The sequence below is a fragment of the Anomaloglossus baeobatrachus genome, chromosome 2 (genome assembly GCF_048569485.1).
Source record: "Anomaloglossus baeobatrachus isolate aAnoBae1 chromosome 2, aAnoBae1.hap1, whole genome shotgun sequence".
NCBI lineage: Eukaryota > Metazoa > Chordata > Amphibia > Anura > Aromobatidae > Anomaloglossus > Anomaloglossus baeobatrachus.
This window is the reverse complement of record NC_134354.1, coordinates 519,680,340-519,700,665: the sequence shown is the minus strand read 5'-3', so window position 1 is coordinate 519,700,665 and position 20,326 is coordinate 519,680,340. Positions and strand designations below refer to the sequence as shown.

General features: G+C 45.3%; 1 protein-coding gene across 2 annotated transcripts in view; it reads left to right on the top strand.

Annotated features, from left to right (window-relative positions):
* Positions 1 to 20,326, top strand: part of CBLB (Cbl proto-oncogene B) — a 258,520-nt gene that overhangs the window by 76,340 nt on the left and 161,854 nt on the right. For both annotated transcript variants that reach the window (XM_075336570.1, XM_075336571.1), the window contains one exon: positions 4,354 to 4,604. In XM_075336570.1, coding sequence (XP_075192685.1) covers positions 4,354 to 4,604 — 251 coding nt within the window. The remainder of the gene's footprint in view (positions 1 to 4,353; positions 4,605 to 20,326) is intronic.

Genomic DNA, 20,326 nt, shown 5'->3' with positions numbered 1-20,326 from the left:
TTTTACTTGCTCATTGTAAACTCCTGCAGGACTTGCTGTATTAACTGGGTGGCATGTGAGTCTTTAGAACATATTCAGTTAATTTTCCATTATGAAATACAATGCAATTCATTTGTGAATAATGTGCCCCCGCATATTGTTCTATCACATTGGATGACTGTTATAACATTTAGCTTCCATTCTGCAATAATCCAGAAAATGAGATGTGAACAGGCAATGATATCTTTTTCTAAAGATCTTTATCTATGCTAGTGTATACAGGGACGGTCAGGCAGGAATCAGCAATATGCACCCAGAACCGCTCATGGTTCTGGGTGCATATTGGACCTGACAGGTTCCCTTTAACACAATATCGCAAATAACCTAATTTACATACTAGATGCAGAAATTGTGCAACATCAAAAAGTCACCAAAAGTTGCAAGAGTGCAGACGTTTAAAATGATTTGTCTTCCCAAACTTATATACTTTTCAAGATGCTTGCCACTAAGAATCCCGAGATATTCGCTGGGTAGCCTGGAAAAAATGATCCGCAAATTTATCTGGGCGGGTAAGACTTCTAGGGTTCCCCTGGGTTCTCTTCACCCAACCTTTAAAGCAGGCGGAATGGGAGTGCCAGATGTTGTGTCATATCAGAAAGCGGCAATACTGGAGGCGGTTAGAGACCTCTGGAGGGAAACAGCGGACCATAGATGGTTGCACATTGAAGGGTGCCTTAACCCGTTAAGGTCAACCAGGAAGCTCCTTGGAGCTCTTCTGCAGGATCTGACTGTCCCCCACTCCTTTCTAGACACTGTTGAGGCTGTGAAGGTTAGTTGGCGGGCCTGGAGTCTGGAGTGTGTTGCAGGACTGGTCTGGAGGCTCCCCATTCGAGCCCTAGAGGCATGCATACCAGATGTAGACCTGAGGATGTGGGAAAGCCGGAGGCAGTCCAAGGTCTCGGATCTATATAACAGAGGAGTCCTCATGACCTTCTCAGATATCGCGCAGAAATTAGACCTGACACGACACTACTCCTTCCAGTTTCTGCAGATTAGACATTTTTTATCCAAATTCAACCTGAGTCCTTTGAGTGTTAATGATCATTTCTTGTCAAATCTGCTCCAGAGGGAATCTCTATCTGGTAAAGGTTTGTCACTGATATACAACTTCCTTACCTCTCCTGAGAAATTGGGAAAATTGCCCTGCATGACTAGATGGGAAAAAGAATTATCACTCCCCTTGCCCCCACACTTCTGGTATACAGCCTCTGGAATAGTGGCTGGTTCCTCCGCCTGCCTTAATCATATGGAGCAGATTAAAAAAGTCCATATGAACTGGTACAGCTACCCCGCCCAAGTGGCAAAATTCACTTCAAATTACTCCACCCTATGTTGGAAGGGGTGCGGCGAGGTGGGCACCCGGTCACATCTCTGGTGGCGGTGTCCAGGCATTTTCCAATTTTGATATCAAGTATTTGATCTTATAGCTGACATTTGCGAGACTAGGATACCTTCTTCTCCTCAGATGGGGATTCTTCACATTGGAGTTGAAAATTTCCCTTCCCCGATAGCTCAATGCATCTCACACATTATAATATCTGCCAGACAATGTATTGCTGCCAAATGGAAGTCACCAGATATTCCTACTAAGGAAGAGTTGGTTGGCTCGGATTAACACCCACTTTCAATATGAATCAGCTTTGGCGAGTTCTCTCTTCTCAGCTCAAAAAATTTGAAAAAGATGGGAGAAATGGTCAGCCTCTTCCTGGGCCTCCCCCCCTCTTGAGAAGTAGGGGTTACCTGTTTACAGGTTGTGGGTCTGGAGAGATCCATACAGTATAGACGTAATAAGACTTTTTTCTATTGACTTATCAATGCGTAATTCATGGTAGTTACCGTAATACCCCTCCCCCCCCTTCCATCGTCCCTCCATCTCCTGCCCCCCCTCCCCCTCATTTCTTGGTCCCGTCCCTTGTTCCTTCCACTTCCCTTGTGCTCCTGATCTGCATCTACTGTTGGCCTGGCACACCCCTCAGGGCGCTGTTGCCTCTGGTCTTGTATTATGTAATGTCTTCTTTTTGTTCAACTTGTTGTTTGTTTGGAAATTTAATAAAAAGTTATTGGAGGGAAAAAAGTCACCAAAAGCTCATTGATGGAACATAGCCTTAAAGTCACTTGAACCCATGAATTTCAAGTGACCAATTACTGTTTCCTTCTTTTTCCACTGAAAATAAACCACCGTTAGGGGTACTTCTCACATAGTGAGATCGCTAGCGAGATCGCTGCTGAGTCACGGTTTTTGTGACGCACCAGTGATCTCATTAGCAATCTCGCTCTGTGTGACAATGAGCAGCGATCTGGCTCCTGCTGTGAGATCGCTGCTCGTTACACACAGTGCTGGTTCATTTTTTAGTTGTTGCTCTCCCGCTGTGAAGCACACATCGCTGTGTGTGACACCGAGAGAGCAACAATCTGAATGTGCAGGGAGCCGGCTTCTGCGGACGCTGGTAACCAAGGTAAATATCGGGTAACCAGCTTGGTTACCCGATATTTACCTTGGTTACTAGCGTCTGCCGCTCTCACGCTGCCAGTGCCGGCTCCCTGCTCCCTGCACACGTAGCCGGAGTACACATCGGGTAAATAAGCAAAGCGGTTTGCTTATTAACCCGATGTGTACTCTGGCTAGGAGTGCAGGGAGCCAGCGCTAAGTGGTGTGCGCTGGTAACCAAGGTAAATATTGGGTAACCAAGCGCTTGGTTACCCGATATTTACCTTAGTTACCAAGCGCAGCATCGCTTCCACGCGTCGCTGCTGGCTGGGGGCTGGTCACTGGTCGCTGGTGAGATCTGCCTGATTGACAGCTCACCAGCGACCATATAGCGACGCACCAGCGATCCTGACCAGGTCAGATCGCTGGTGGGATCGCTGGAGCGTTGCTAAAGTAGTACCCTTAGAGGAGTTTTGCAGTATCTTGCTCTGCTTTTTCAAATGACAACACATGCATGTAGGGAAGCTAGGAGCGCTAACTGTCGGATGGAGCATTTAGTCCATCGCTGTCTAATCTGTTTAGATGTGCCGTCTAGAATTCTGAATAGAATGATGCTTTACAATGATTGTTTACACAAGTCGATATGCTGCGCAGAACGATGTGCTGCCTACTTAGAGGATCTAATCACCCAATGAACAAGCGTTTTTCAGCGTCTTTACGCATTCCACACCCGTTTTATTGCCAAAATATTTGCAAATTTTGGTGAATCTTTGCAGTTTTACATTGTTTTTGTCACGTTTGAAAATTAAGTGTGAAATCAAAATCTAGGTTCAGTAGGCAAATAGGTTGTAGCTAAATGTATGAATTGCAACTTTTTGCCAGTTACAAGACAAGTCATAATTTTTAATTGATTGGCATGAAAACTGTTCTGTACCAACAAGTTATATGCACCAAATTCATCGAGCATCATTCATGACTTTGATAAATTAGGCACAAATAAAAATACACTTTTCAGCTAAACTGAGTTCAGTGACCTGGTAGTCCATATTTCTGAAATAAAGGGAATTTGTCATCAGGATTTTACAAAGAAAACTATTTGTGTATGTAGCTCTTTCTAAGAGAAGTTCAGCAATGCATTACATTTCTAGTCTATTTCTCCATTACTGAGAAATCAGCATTTGAATTAATATGTAAATGAAGGTGTAGAATTGAAGCTTCTGTCACTCCAGCTCTATTCCCATCCTGCGTCTTCTCCTCCTGCTTCACTGAAAGCCTCTATGTTGTATGTTTTTATGTACTATTTTGTTTTGTATTTGTCTATACAACCCCCCACCGGATTGTAAAGTGCTGCGGAATATGTTGGCGCTATATAAATAAACTTTTTTATTATTATTATTATTATTATTATTATTATTATTATATGACTTCAGGCAAAGAAGCTGTCAGGTATGGAGGGTGAATAGAGCTGGAGTGACAGAGGCTTCACATATCCACTCTCATTGGCATATCCATTTTAATGCTGATTTTTCAGTACCGGAGAAAATGTAAAGGTATCTCAGGACTAGGTTTTGGATGTGCTCATGTAAATACTTTAGCAGCTGAAATCCTGCTGACAGATTCCCTTTATTGACCAGTAGTTTTCTTTTAACCACTTGTAACCCATCTTTTGAGCCCCGACAATCAGTGACTGTTGCTTCTTTTTGTGATCATGTAATGTCAAGCTCAGTAAAAAGCTTTAACACCAGTGATCAAATACTTTAGCATACCGGGTATAAGTACTTTCCCCTTTTATCTAAACATATGTTTTATTTTATTCATTCTTTTTCTATTTCCCTAATTATGTTTAATGTAATTGTTCCAATGTCAAGTTTCTGTTTTGTTTTTAGGTCAGATTATGCCAAAGTCCGAAGCTTCAGCTGAAGAACAGCCCTCCTTACATACTTGATATTTTACCTGACACATATCAACATTTGAGACTTATCTTGAGCAAGTATGATGACAACCAGAAACTTATGCAGCTCAGTGAAAATGAATACTTTAAGATCTACATTGACAGCCTAATGAAAAAGTCAAAGCGAGCAATTCGACTCTTCAAAGAAGGGAAGGAGAGAATGTATGAGGAGCAATCCCAGGAGAGGTAACTCCTTTGCTTTCCATTTTGACCTATTTTATGATTATGAATTAAAAACTGATTGTTTTGTGTATAGCCAGGTTAGTCAATGGGTGGTATAGCAATATGGCATGCATTGTGAGCCGGTATGACGCAACCATGCAATGGCTTTTATGGTTCTTCGACTCTGAATATGGAGCTAGTACGTCAGGTGTGCCAAAAATATAATGTGTAGCAATAAACTGATTGACTGCCTTCATGCAGTTTTTTTTATCCGCACTTTTTGATATAAAGTATTTGTCCTACTTTTTGCCCTTTTTTGAGTTTAATTTTTTCAGTGTTTTAGGGTATGTGCGCACTAGGCGTTTTTTTCACGCTGCGTTTTTATGTGCGTTTTTGTCTAAAAAACGCACCTGCGGCTAAAAAAACGCGGCAAAAACGCATGCGTTTTTGCCGCGATTTGGTGCGTTTTTTGCTGCGTTTTTGCTCACTGTGTTTTTAATCAGTGCACAATGCCATTAAAGATTGTTGATGAAAAAAAAAAAAAAAAAAGGTCTGATGTCATTTCCTTCTTCAAAATGTTCATTGTATGCAGGAGAGCAGACAGCTGCAGAACTAGTGTATGCAGGAGAGCAGACAGCAGCTGCAGAACTACAAGTCTCAGCATCCTCCATTCACTAGTGTATGGAGGAGAGCAGACAGCAGCTGCAGAACTACAAGTCTCAGCATCCTCCATTCACTAGTGTATGCAGGAGAGCAGACAGCAGCTGCAGAACTACAAGTCTCAGCATCCTCCATTCACTAGTGTATGCAGGAGAGCAGACAGCAGCTGCAGAACTACAAGTCTCAGCATCCTCCATTCACTAGTGTATGCAGGAGAGCAGACAGCAGCTGCAGAACTACAAGTCTCAGCATCCTCCATTCACTAGTGTATGCAGGAGAGCAGACAGCAGCTGCAGAACTACAAGTCTCAGCATCCTCCATCCAGGACTGTATGCAGTTTTTTGCCCAAAAAGAAAAAAAAATGACGTGGGCTTCGCCATATTTTTGTATGCTAGCCGGGTACAGCAGGCAGGTACGGGCTGCCCCCAACCCCCAGCTGCCTATTTGTACCCGGCTGGGAACCAAAAATATAGAGAAGCCCTTTTTTTTTAATTATTTCATGAAATAATTAAAAAAAAAAATGACGTGGGCTTCGCCTAATTTTTGAGTCCAGCCGGGTACAACTAGGCAGCTGGGGATTGGAATCCACAGTGCAGGGTGCCCATGCTTTCTGGGCACCCCCACTGCGAATTGCAGTCCGCAGCCACCCCAGAAAATGGCGCTTTCATAGAAGCGCCATCTTCTGGCGCTGTATCCAACTCTTCCAGCTGCCCTGAAGCCGGGTGGCTAGCTAGGTAATAATGGGGTTAGGGCTAGCTGTATAGCTGGCCCTAAGCCCGAAATTCATGGTGTCACGCCAATATTAGACATGGCCACCATGAATTTCTAGTAATGATAAAAAAAAAAACACAACACAGAGAAAAATATTTTTATTAGAAATAAAACACAACACAATTAGTGACTCCATCTTTATTGAAATAAACCCCCCCTCCGCAGTAATCCTGGGTCAGGGTCCCGCGCCGTCCAATCCGGATCCAATATCATCTGATCGGTTTGCTGGAAGGCAAAGCGATCAGATGATGTGTCAGGATCAAGTGCCTGAATCACATCACACATCAGCTGATTGTATAAAAGCCGATTATACAATCAGCTGATGCATCAGTAGAAAAAAAAAAAAAAATAATACTCACTTATGTGCTGTGGTGATTACCGGCAGCTCCTGGAGCGATCGATTGGACAGGAGTCTGATCCTATACGATCGCTGCCGGAGCTGCCGGTAATCAGCTGATGAAGTCCCCTGACGGCAGGATCAGCTGATAGCCGGCCGGGCGCGAAAAAGCCGGCGACACCGCGATCAGCTGATGCGTCAGGTGACTGCATCAGGTGATCAGCGCCAGGTCCTGCAAGCAAGGTCCTGCCCCGGGGAGACTGCACACAGCCAGAGCGGCGGGACCGGGAGGAGCTGGGAGCGGGCATGGCACCGGGACCCTGCGGACAGGTGAGTATATGACATTTTTTTTTTCTACTGTTCACTTTGGTTTTCGCCGCTGCCTCCACCTCCCGCCCAGACATGGCGCCGCACGGAGCTGACATGCACAGGACGGGAGGTGGAGGCAGCGGTGACGGTACCGGGAGGATTCATGCTTCTGTGTTTACCAACAGAAGGAATCCTCTTCCTGTACACGTCACTGTAGTACCCACCCCTTGCGTTTATAGCTGCGTTTTTAGTCATAGAAACGCGGCTATATGCGTTATTCATTGCGTTTTTAACATCTCATTGAATTCAATGAGTGAAAAACGCAGTGGAAAACGCAGAAATAATTGACATGCTGCGTTTTTGTGGTCACCACAAAAACGCAGCTAAAAAAAAACGCTGTGTGAGGACAGCACTTCTGAAAACCCATTGACATTGCTGGGGAAGCAATGTCACTGCGTTTTCAGCACAAAAACGCGGCAAAAACGCCTAGTGCGCACATAGCCTTAGACTGCTTTTCTAAATGTGGGTTTAGTACTTGCATTTTTATAAAATTATTACTACTTATTTTTCCAATCCACATTGATATAATGTAATGTTGAGAAACAAGGCTTCGCTCAAATACCTTGTGTTTCCAATACTGCCTGTGAGTGGCACTATTGCGGTCCGCTCATCCCCATCTCCCGACCCCCCCCCAGGCTCCGTGACCTCTCATGTCCGGTGATATCACGCCATCTTCCAGGTGACCTGACACCACCACGGCCGGCCCCAGGCTTACGTGAGTGACTGGGCTGTGGGCGGCATTTCACCACTCATCACAGCCCAGCATCGCTCCTGCTTCTGGTGCTCTGTCTGCAGTGAAGGAGGGAGCAGGGAGATGCTGCGCTGTAATGCTGGTTTGTGACATGTCGCCCACAGCCCAGTCACTCAGGAAGACTAGGGCTGGCCGCGGTGATGTTAGGTCAACTTGAAGTTGATAATAATATAATAAAAATATTTATTCATTTATATAGCGCTGTTAATTCCACAGCTCTTTACATACAATGGCAACACTGTCCCCATTGGGGCTCACAATCTAGGTTCCCTATCAGTATGTTTTTGGAGTGTGGGAGGAAACCGGAGTACCCGGTGGTATTTGAACCCAGTACCCCACCGCTGCAAGACTGCAATGCTTACCACTGAGCCACCGTGCCGCCCTGTTGATGATGTAACATCACCGGATATCAGAGGTCACAGAGCCCGGGGGTCATGAGAATTGGATGAGTGGACCGCAACAGTGCCGCTCACAGGCACTATTGGCAACACAAAGTATTTGAGAGAAGCTTTGTTTCTCAACATTATATCGATGTGGCTTGGAAAAATAAGCAGTGAGCCACCCCTTCTAAAGCGGGCTTTACACGAGGCGATAGATTGTGCAATATGTCGTCGGGGTCACGGTTTTCGTGACGCACATCCGGCATACCGCACGACGTCGTCTCGTATGACACCTCCTAGCGACGCAGTAACGCTCACAAATCGTGAGTCGTGTACTCGCCGCTAGGTTTCATAAAATTGTTTAATTAAAATGGTGGAGGTTGTTCATCGTTGACGTGGCATCACACGTTGCTCCGTGTGACACCACGGGAACGATTAACAGCAGCTTTACCTGCCTCCCGCGGCACCCGAAGGCTTAATGGAAGGAAGGAGGTGGGCGGGATGTTTACATCACGCTCATCTCCGCCCCTCCGCTTCTATTGGCCGGCTGCCGTGTGACGTCGCTGTGACGCCGAACGTCCCGCCCACTCCAGGAAGTGGACGTTCGTCACCCACAGCGAGGTCGTCCGGAAGGTAAGTATGTGTGACGGGGGGTAAACGAGTTTGTGCGCCATGGGCAACTAATTGCCCGTGACGCAAAAACGATGGGGGCGGGTACGATCGATTGTGCTATCGTCTCGTGTAAAGCAGGCTTAAGTGCATTTTTGCTTCACATTTCATCAATTTGTGATTCCAAGATTCTTCTAAAAAATCACCTAAAACTTTAGATAAAAGTTGGCTGATCCTGCCGATTTTTAACGGGATTGGCCAACAATCTAATGTGTATATGGACCTCCCATCTCTCCGCCAACAGGTTTCAAGGGACATAAGGATTGTGCAGGTAGATAAGCTTCTGCCAGATGACTTGAGTTCCCCATATATTTTAGATAGCTATTGTCCAAACAATGGTTTGTCCGATCTCCCGGCAACTATAATTGCAATAATAATAATTGTATTAATTTATATAGCACCAACATATTCCTCAGCACTTTATCGTCTCTACATGTCCACACTAAATTATAAAGACATTATAAACTCAGGAGGAAGCTTACAATCTATACGGAGTTGGGGGAGGTTAAGGGGCTTGAAGGCAGAGTGGAGGGATGACGGAGGAGCGGGCTGTCTCTCCTGACTCTCAGGAGTGCTCTCTCTGCCCAGTGCTTCTGTGTTCTCTATCAGAGAGTTGCTGTCACGCATTTCTAGCCGTGGCTTACCCCTTATAACACAAAAGGGATCACCATTCTGAAATTGCATGTGGTGGATCCATAAATCACCCATCATCTGTCGGGTGTCCCCCATACACAATAGACTGTCCAGCCAAAGTGGTGAGTATCAGCAGATTCGTCCAACTTTATGCATTGCCATAGTGCCCCCATACATGATCTTATAGAGAGCACTGGAAAGCTCTTCTGGGTAAGGTTTTACTGTGTATGGAGGAGTTGGGGTAGTTGTCTGTCTACTGTGTATGGCCAGCCTTATGATCACATGATTTGTAAAGTCCAAAACGCCTCTAACAATCACATGCTTCCTCTTTCGACCTGGATGGGCATATCTAGCCATTCACCGGCCATAGCAGTGACCCAGCATGTCAGTGATAGACTTCTCTAGTCACATATCCATCCAGTCAGAACACGATATGCAGTCATACGGATATTAAAGCTACTCACTGGACACTACCTGACCAAAATAGAAGCATAAGGACCATTGGATGACACAGGCAATGCAAGCCTAGGTACACTCTATGCGTGTGGTCATTGTTAGGTGGATACACTCAGGAGGTACATGGCCATAGTCACCACTGGTAGTATGGATGGGGTGACATCCATCCGCTATAGAAGGACCCTTTCTAAAGAAATATACTTCATGGTATACGTTTTTGGCAGTGCCCTGCTGTATATGAACACGTAGTTTGGGCTTTCCTGTTAACCATTATACATACCGGCCAGATAGAAGCCGAAAGAACACTTTGGGCCACTGTCTGGTGAATGGCCACCTATGGTAATATTACTGTAGTCATCAGGAAATCTTCCGATGTATGCTGTAGGCTTAGTGCACAGACGCAGAGTCCGCTTAGCCGTGGAGAGGATTTTTTTTCATTATGCTTCATTTGCTAATTATTTTATTTAATTTAGAGGTGGAATTCCACTTTAAACGTATTTTTCTTCTGTTTCCAATGCATTCTGGCTTGCCACCTGCCAGTGGGAGGTATTAAACCGTCTCAATCTTTATGTTAATTTTCAGCGTGCGTGATCTCGGTATTATTTCTCCTATGTGTCTGCCTGTGTGTCTGCACATTGTGGTATCAGCCTTCTGCTTTATTATGAAAGTATAGTGAAGCTCCTATCTAATCACTGAGCATTTCTCACACAAGATGCCGTTTCTTCAGAACCTTATCTTTTCATAGAATATCCAGCTGACTGTAAATGAAAGCTGCATTCTTAAACTGCATCAAGTGCTTCCTTATTTCCGAGTTCTCGTCTGTTGGAGAGAAGTGCAGATAATGGTCATTGTTGGTATTATGGAAGAATTTCAAGGATCTGCTCCTAACATTTAAATAGCTTTGTATCATCTTGAAAACAAATCTCTATATAAAATAGTTTTGTTTTTTAGGAAAGTTATGGCGTGATATGTTAGTTACACATCATTCGAGCCAAGGGCAAGTGTGATTAGAGGACGCGTAGCAAGACTAGTCTTGGGGATTTGATGCCCCACCGGACTAGTCCTGGCAAATTTGTATATAATGACTTTGGCACATTATCAAGATCATATCAGGACATCAATAAATCTGACACAACTTTTGTGGTTTGAGGGCCTCTGGGGAGGTGAAACCTAAAAGTCACTGGTCATTAGGTTAATAAAATATTTAGGTTGCCTATACATGTTCAGATTTTTTTTTTTTTATTGGAGGTTTGAAGCCAAATTTAGTGAATTAAAAAAAGAGGATAAGAAGAATCTGTCCTTCATACGTTATCTAATTTTATCCACTCTTGGTTTTAACTTCAGAAAATGGCATCAAAAAACCTGATCAAAACTTGTACATGTACAGGCACCCTGAGGGGTTTAAAGGAGTTCTGCGCTTTCAGTATGCCCCATTTTAGTTTGATTGATTAGAACTGGCATCCAGCAGTGCTGTTTTTCCATACCCTACCCACCCAAATGAGCTGTTCTCCGAGGGTCCTGCAGATTAGAAAGTGATATGCTATAACGGGCAACTGTTTAGGAAGCAGATTCAAGAACTAAGTTGTAAAGCATAAAACTAATCAGCACTAAATAGAATTGAAACAGCCGGTACCCAAGAGCAATAGTTTAACCTTTTAGATGTCACCGTCAAACCTGACATTCAGAAAGGTTAGGATTGAAGCAGGGTGTCGTAACCCAATCCTCCTACGTGACACCATTTCAGGGTTCTCAAAGGTTGCCACCATAGCCAAGTCCTACTGAAGACTCTTGTCAAAGCGCAGGAGATCATTGTAATGTGTTGTATAGTCAATCAAGTGATCACAAATTTAAATTACTAAGAGAACTAAAAAGAAGTATTAAAAATAGAGAGGAAAATAAACTTTGTAAAAACAACTGATGCTGCATGGTTCAATAGATATGTAAACTGACGGCACGTCCATCAGAGCTCCACCGTTATGGACTGTACCTGCTGAGCACCGATGTGATTGCTGCCATCCTCCAGCATCTCGGGGCATTTATCTTCTTTGGCGCTTCTACTTGCGCCTCAATGCTGATTTTCAGTAATTGCATTCCATTAACAGAAGGTATTCCATTCCGTTACGCGGCAATTCTGTAAAGTGTAAATATAATTGGGAACATGTTCGGGAATGACCACTGCCATTTATCTGGATTTGTTCACTCAGACTGTCTGCTTTTGATGTTTTCTAAAAATATAAATTGGTATTGTAAGTTATTTGTAATCTTTTCTAATGCGTCGCTATGTATTTTATCCACACACATCTTAATCATTAGACTCAGTAACCTGGCCAGAGATTAATAAGCTCACCGCCTGCTCGCTGGAGTGACGGGAGGCAAGTCCGTTGGTTGCTAGGCAGCACTGTATGAACGGAGTGACCACTGCGATGTGGGCTGATGTGCGCTTTGTAGCTCTGTGTGGGCAATAATTAGGTGAAGTCCATTATTTTACCTAGTGTGTGTGTGTGTGTGTATGTGTGTGTGTGTGTTTTCGTTTTAAATAACATTTTCATTTGAAAAATATAAATTTTCTGTTTGCCATTGTGAAGCTGGAGTCTTGGGCTGAGAACTGGCACTTAAAGTTTATTGTAGGTATATGTAAGGTCATGTATTTGGGCAGAGGAAATAAAATGTGTAAGTACCGTATTTTTCGTTTTATAAGACGCATCGGATTATACGACGCACCCCAAATTTAGAGCAAGAGAAGGTGGGGAAAAAAATGGGGTCCGTCTTGTAATCCGGTGGTGTCTTAGCGGAGGGGGCAGTAGTGGTGATGGAGGAGGCTGTGCTGGTGCTGCGGTGTAGGCTGAGGCTGTAGGGAGGCTGAGGTTTCAGCAGAAGCTTGGACTGTGACAGAGACTGGGACATGCGATGAAGACTGGGGCTGCGGTGGAGGCTGGGGCTCGAGCTGCAGCAGAGGCTGGTGCTGCCATGCTGGGACAGCTGTGCTTGGGCTCGGGTTACTGCGGCGGAGGCTCGGGCTGCGGCAGAGGCTGGTGCTGCCGTGCTAGGGCAGCTGTGCTGGGGCTCGGGTTGCGGTGAGGGCTTAAAAAAAATGGCGCCCGGAGTCAGCACAGATTGAAATCTAGGCTCAATGGCAAGCCGAGATCTCATCAGCGCAAGCGCCACCTCCGGATGCCATTTTCCTGAAGTTCGCTGGAGGTAGATGAATGGGGCAGAGCCGGCGCCTGCGCAGATGAGAGTTTAAGCCGAGAGCTCCAACTGCGCACGCGCTGACTCGCGGCATTATTTGAAGTCCTCACCACCCGACCCTCAGCCCCAGCACCAGCCCAGCCGCCGGAGACCACGCGCACACACCGCACAGCCGCTGCAGCAGCCGGAGACCCCGCACTGCAGCTGCTGCCACTACAAGCCGCCCCAGCACCAGCCTCTGCAGACCCCCCACCAGCCAAGCTACTGCAGCCCCTGCACAGCCGCAGCAGCATTCCCTTGGCCCCTTGCGACCCCACCACCCCGGTAAGCTACATTCAGATTATAAGACACACCCCTCACTTTCCTCCTTTGTTTTTGGGAGGAAAAGTGCGTCTTATAATCCGAAAAATACGGTATGTACTAAATTGTAAAATACTGAGTAAAACTGTACCTGAAAAGACTTGGGTGTATGGGCTGACGACAAACTCAAGTTTAGTGACCAGTGTCAGGCAGCTGCTGCAAAGGCTAATAAAATAATAAGATGCATTAAGAAGGAATAGCTGCTCCTGAGAAGAGCACAAACATAATGTTACTTCAGTACTGTAGAAGTGGTTGTCATATATACAGTATTTATTTTTTTTTACAAGCTATTTTTGTGTCAATTTCATGCACATTCTTTTCATGCCTATAACCAACAAAAAGATGTTGGAAAAAAAAACCCCTCAGTGTATAACTACCCTAAGCGTTAGACCAGTTTCGTATATCGTACATTTACAATTCTTACCTGAACTCTTCATCTTATTTTTTTTTAAACTATAAGACACATTTTTTTAAAATGGAAAACTTCTGCTAAAAAGTGTGTGTCTTATAGCTCTAAAGGCAGCTTCCTGTGATGGAGGAGAACACTGACACAGCATCCCCCCGATCTCCGAGAGCGCTGTCCTCTCTCCTCCTGCTACACATTGACCTATGTGATCCGTGCAGAGCAGGAGAGATTACTGGGACCTGACCGGAGACTGCAGCAGCTGAGCAGCTGAAGGACTTTCCAATCGTTTAAGGCTGCTTTCACACTACTTTTTTTAACATCCATCATGAACGTTTTTTTAATGCAAAAACGGATCCAGTGCAAATGCGTTTTCATTTCAATGCATTTGCAATGGACTCGCGTTAACATGCGTTCACCTACGTTTGCGTGCGTTATAGTAAGGATCCAGCGAGTTGCAGTTTTTTAACTTTTTTCAAAAATGCTACTTGTAGCGTTTTTGAGCTGTGTCCAAATACTGCAAATTGCTGGATCCTGACTAAACAGCATGCAAACGCAGGTGAACGCTGGCATGCTGATAGACAGGATCCTGCTTGCTCTACTGAGCATGCCTAGAAACCAGTCTCGCGTGATCAGTCTATCTCTCCCCCTCCCTCTCTCCCCCTCCGTCTCTCTCCTCTCTCCCCCACCTGAGAGCGGAGGATGCTCGTAACCAAGGTAAATATCGGGTAACCGCGGGCTTAGTTGCCCGATGTTTATCTTTGTTACGTGTGCAGGGAGCAGGCAACTCTGCTCCTAGGAGCTGCAGACACTCGTAACCAATGTAAATATCGGGTATCCAAGCAAGTTACCCGATGTTTACCTTGGTTACGAGCCTCCGCAGCTGTCAGATGTCAGCTCCCAGTCTTTCACGTTCAGCTCCCCTCACTCCCGATCACATGACTCCAATGCCCGCCCATAAACTTAAAGTGACAGGATCCTGCAAAATAACACATGCGTTTGCATGTGTTTTTCTTTGCAAAAACAGGATCCGCTTTTGCAGCAAAAAAACGTTCATGTCGCATGCTAAAAATAACGTAGTGTGAAAGCAGCCTAAGCTGCTCAGCTGCTGCAGCGTCCGTTCAGATCTTGATCAGAAATGGCAAGCTATGATAGTGTGTGTGTGTGTGTGTGTGTCTATGTAAGAGTAACTGCAAGATGTGGTAATGAAAAGTGTGTCCATATGTGCATGTATAGAGATGTATGCATCTATATGTGCATGTGGCAGAGCTCTGTGCATATCATATACACTGCAATAGACACTAACAGTAGGTTTATTACTTCTCTATTTTACTCTATTACATTAAAATTAATGCTAATAACCCCTCTACTTTACACCATTAGGCAAGTTTTAGTTAACAGGAAAAATGTTTTTCCTATTTTCTCCTGTCTAAACCTAAGGTGCATCTCATTGTAAGAAGACTCTTGGGCTATGTGCCCACGCTGCGGAAAATTTGCAAAATTTGCCGCAATTTTTTAGCGGAAATTCCACGGATTTTTCAAAAATCCGTAGTACAGCAAGTCCCCAGCCATTTCTATGGCATTTTGGAACGGCTGCGCCCATGCTGTGGTTTTTTCCGCAGCGGAAATAATGCAGATTTTCCTGCGGAAAAATCTGCAGCATGTCAATTATTCCTGCGGATTTTTCCGCACGGTCCCATACTTACCTGTCTTGATAGATGACACCGGAGTCACTTCCTCCGGTGCAGAGGAGCACGGTGGAGCCAGGAGCAGGAAGCAGGAGGTGAGCGGGGCCTGCACGAGCTCCGGTCATGTGACAGCTGGAGCTAGTTCAGGCCCACCCACCTTCTCTGGCAATGTGCAGACAGACACGGCCGGAAAGTGAAGTGCTGCGTGATGGAGTTAAGAATGAACTCCTCAATCAGTCCAGCACTTGTTCTGAATTGAGGATGCAGTGCCGAAGCATGCATGGTACTGTATCCTCAATGAAGAATGACCGCAGCATATCCGCAGGACATTCGCAATACAACCGCAGCTTTGAAACAGACAAAGTTGTCTGTGGTTTCCTGGGAGCTCCTGCGGAATGTCCTGTGGATATATCCGCAGGACACTTTCCCTGTGGGCACATAGCCTAATAGTCAGAAAAATACAGTTTATGCCCATGAGACTGTGGAGCTCAGCTTGGGAGACCTGCTTGAACAGTGAATGTCGGACATGTGAAACCGACCTTACAAAAACAGAGCCCTCCTGGTAACCCAGTATGCATGGTAGTAAACAGTCTATTGGTGCATGTTTGGAGATTCTCCAAGAGCGATGACTAGGGATGGATAAATGAATTGTTAATTTAGTGTCATGAAGCAAATGTAGGGGCTCCTAAACTGGCTCTTCGGCTAGCAGCCCTTACTGCTCCTTATTCCAGAGGTACTTCTGAAGGTGAAGAGGTTTGGACCACCAGCATAGCCCTGATCCTGATCAGCGCTGGATCTATTACCCCCTCATCCCCTAACCAGTAGAGGGCCGGGACTGGAGTTGTAAATCCCACACAAAAAGACAGATTGGGGAAAACCAAACACAAACTCACAGCAATCACTCACAGAGGTATAGACCTAACGTGCTCAGGAGGTACATAAAGAAAGGGAAGGAAATAATCAAACAATGAGTATTTCCACAACAAACCATAATAGCAGACAGCAGTTTGCAGAAACTGGATAACCATGCACATGGACCGGAATCGCAAAAGCTATTATCGGCATGGAGGAGCAGATTCTACCCTCTTTACAAGGGCAGAGGTTGCCGTGATAAGTCTCCAGAAATCCCTGACCTTATCAGCAATTCCCAGGCCAGCAGAAATGAAATCCTGCTAGACATCATTCGTAAGCACAAAACAGGTCAACACCCGGCTCTCAGTGAGCAACTTAAAAACACCAGATGAAGTGTGAGACTGGAGTGTGAACAGGGTCAGAAGGTGCCATGACACCTGGTGAGTGTAGAGCCGAACACCGTGTGACATTTAGTCGTTGCTACTTTTCCTGTATTTTTTTCCTTATTATTCTTATTTGGTTTTTACATATACCATATATAGTTGTCTACAGCTTGGTTATTATAGTATAGGAGTTGATCACGTTGATTTGCATATCTTTGAGTATTTGTCTGTCTCGGTGATCTGTATGTTATGGCAAAGAAATATTTTCTTATTAGAAATCAGTCCCGCTTAATAGTGGTGGTGGGAATCGGTCATTTAGACTCACAAAAGATCCTTTGCCAGACAGTTATGGTACTTTTTACATACAGTAACTTTTGTGCAATGAATAGGGTCATAACTGCTGTGGAAATGGACAAACCATAAATAAATATTTCCAATAAAAATCTGTTTCTTCTGCCAGAACGTTCGTGTGACCTACTTACGGAGAACCTGACACGTTTTCACATGGAACCGAGAATATAGGGGGATAAAGTGACTGGTGGGATTAGAATGCTAATGACCTCCCTGGTCCTAATTCCATCCTGCCCGCTTCTAACCAGTGCCAGCACTTCTGTGTCTAAACCCAATTTCAAAACCTGGAAAGCATTGGTAGCATTTAGCGTAGTTACTAAAATGTCAAACAATCACCCGACTGAACATCCTGGAGAATGTTCACACTTAACCCTTGGACCTTATTAAAAGAAAAGGGATCAACTCTTATTTGCTTTACTAATTAAATACAGATAAAACAGTTTGTGTGGATTTCATTTTCTGCTTGTATATTTTGTATTCTATTTTTTTTTTTTACTTTACTATGGAGACGGCTATCTGGCCTGGATGACTTCAAAAGCTATTCTAGAGATTTTCCAGCAGGCAACTGGCATTAAAAAACCATGCTGGCCGCCTGAGAAGAAGGGTGTTGTCCCGCGTAAGCCGTGGGTACAGAAAGTGTGGATATGTTTTCACGCTGGCTCACTGAGGGGGATTTCTGTAATGACCTATTAGGCTAGTTTCACACTACGTCTTTTTAACATCCGCTGAAAACGTTTTTTTAGCGGAAGTACGGATCCTGCTTTTACAGCAAATAACGTATGCAAACGCATATGTTATTTTGCAGGATCCTGCACTGGATATTTAGGGGCGGGCATTGGAGTCATGTGATCGGGAGTGAGGGGAACTAGACTGGGAGGAGGCTTCTGACAGCTGCAGACGCTGGTAACCAAGGTAAACATCGGCCTTGGATACCCGATATTTATGTTGGTTACGAGTGTCTGCAGCTGCTAGGACCGGGCTGCCTGCACGCGTAACCAACGTAAACATCGGGTAACTAAGAGAAGTGGTTACGCGATATTTACCTTGGTTACGAGTGTCCGCAGCTTTCAGGCAGGGGAGAGAGAGACAGGAGAGGAAGGGGGAAAGACATAGATAGAGAGAGAGGGGGTGAGGGAGGGAGGAGGAGAGACAGACAGATCACTGGAGACTGGTTCTGGGCATGCTCAGTACTTTCTGGGCATGCTCAGTACAAAAGCAGGATCCTGTTACAACGCAACTGAACGCATTCTGCTAGGCAGGATCCAGCACTCATTGAAATGCATTGCAGCTCGCGGCGCAATGTGAAGGATCCTGTGAGATGCGTTATTTTGACAAAGCAAAAAAACGCTACATGTTGCGTTTTTGAAACATGTCAAAATAACGCAAAAGGACGGATCCTGCGTCTAACGGACGCAAACGCATGCAAACGCAGGTGGACGCGAGTCCATTGAAAATGCATTGCAGTGAAAACGGATTTGCACAGGATCCGTACTTCCGTTAAAAAAACGTTTTTAACGGATGTTAAAAAGACGTAGTGTGAAACCAGCCTTACTCAGATATCACTTTTTCATAGCTTGAATATCGCAGAGCTCCTGGCCACCCATTCTGAAGACAGAAGCATGAACTTCATCACTAACCAGGCTTGTGGTATCTGTGAAGGTCCATCAGCCAGGAGCCATCAGAGATATCTTATCTTAGTGCGATGCCAATACTTTCTGTGATGTGAAAACCCCTTTACGTAAAGGCTTTGGTCAATGTGAAGAAGAGATCCATGGTGTCTTAAAAGCTTGTGTCTTTGATCTTTTCAACTAGTGAGTGAAAAAAAGGTATCACATAACAATCTCCTACTAGTCACTAGAAAAAAAAACTGCTGGGAAAAGGGAGCCATAACCGTCACCTATTCTCCGTGTAAATCCTGCTATCTTCTGCATTACCGGATCATCACAGCCCCTTATAGTGCTTTAGTTTTTAATTAATTTTAGTGACAGTGATTGGGAATCGTGAACTCCTTCTGGCTAATACAGAGAGGAGGTTCTGAAGGAGCCATCCCCCCTTTATATTACAGAGAATGGCTTATTGGGTCAGTTCCTTTAATTAGGGATGTGCGATTAAGTATTTTTATGTTAATTAACTGCTAGCCTCTAAAGGGTGCTTTACACGCTGCGACATCGCAAACAATATATCGTCGGGGTCACAGTGTTTGTGAGGCGCATCTGGCACCGTTAGCGACATCGCAGCGTGTGACATGTACGAGCGACCTCCAACGATCCCAAAAGTGGTAAAAATCGTTGGTTTTGGAGAGGTCGTTCTAAAACCAAATATCGTTGTTTGGTCACTTGCGATGTTGTGTGATGTCGCAGGAACGAGGAACATCGCTATGTGTGACACCGCAGGAACGATGAACATCTCCTTACCTGCGTCCATCGGCAATGAGGAAGGAAGGAGGTGGGTGGGATGTTACGTCCCGCTCATCTCCGCCCCTCCACTTCTATTGGCCGGCCGCTTAGTGACGCCGCAGTGACATCGCTATGACGCCGAACGCACCTCCCCCTTGAGGGAGGGATTGTTCGGCGGTCACCGCGACGTCGCTGATAAGATATGTGCATGTGACACTGCCATAGCGATAATGTTCGCTACGGCAGCGATCACCACATATCGCACGTACGACGGGGGCGGGTGCTATCGCCCTCGACATCGCTAGCAAACGCTAGCGATGTCGCAGCGTGTAACGCACCCTTAACTCATACAACCATTTTTATCCACATGAATAGAAAATTAAAGCACATTCAATCAACACAAATAAAAAAAAACATTTGAATTGTTTGCTCCCGGCAAAATTCAGTGAGATGGTGGGGTCAGAAGTCCACTTTATTCTGTAGAGCTCCATTCCCCAACTCTTCTTACCTTTAGGCTATGTGCCCACGGGGAAAGTTTCCGGCGGATAGATCCGCAGGACATTCCGCAGGAGCTCCCAGAAAACCGCAGCACAACTTTGTCTGTTTACATGCTGCGGTTCTATTGCGGAATGTCCTGCGGATATGCTGCAGTCATTCTGCATTGAGGATACAGTACCATGGCTTCGGCACTGCATCCTCAATGCAGAACAAGTGCTGAGTGATCGGGGAGTTGATATCTCCATCACGCAGCACTTCCCTCTCCGGCCGTGTCTGTCTGCACTTTGCAGGAGAAGGTGGGCGGGCCTGAACTAGCTCCGGCTGTCACATGACCGGAGTTCGTGCAGGCCCCGCTTACCTCCTCCTTCTAGCTCCTGGCTTCACTGCGCTCCAGTCTGCACCTGACGAAGTTACTCTGGTGTCTGCTATCAAGGCAGGTAAGTATGGGACCCTTCGGAGAAATCCGCAGGAATAATTGACATGCTGCAGATCTTTACGCAGGAAAATTCGCATTATTTCCACTGCGGAGAAAAATGCAGCATGGGTACAGCAGTTCCCAAATGTCATAGAAATGGCTGGGGACTCGCTGTACTCCGGATT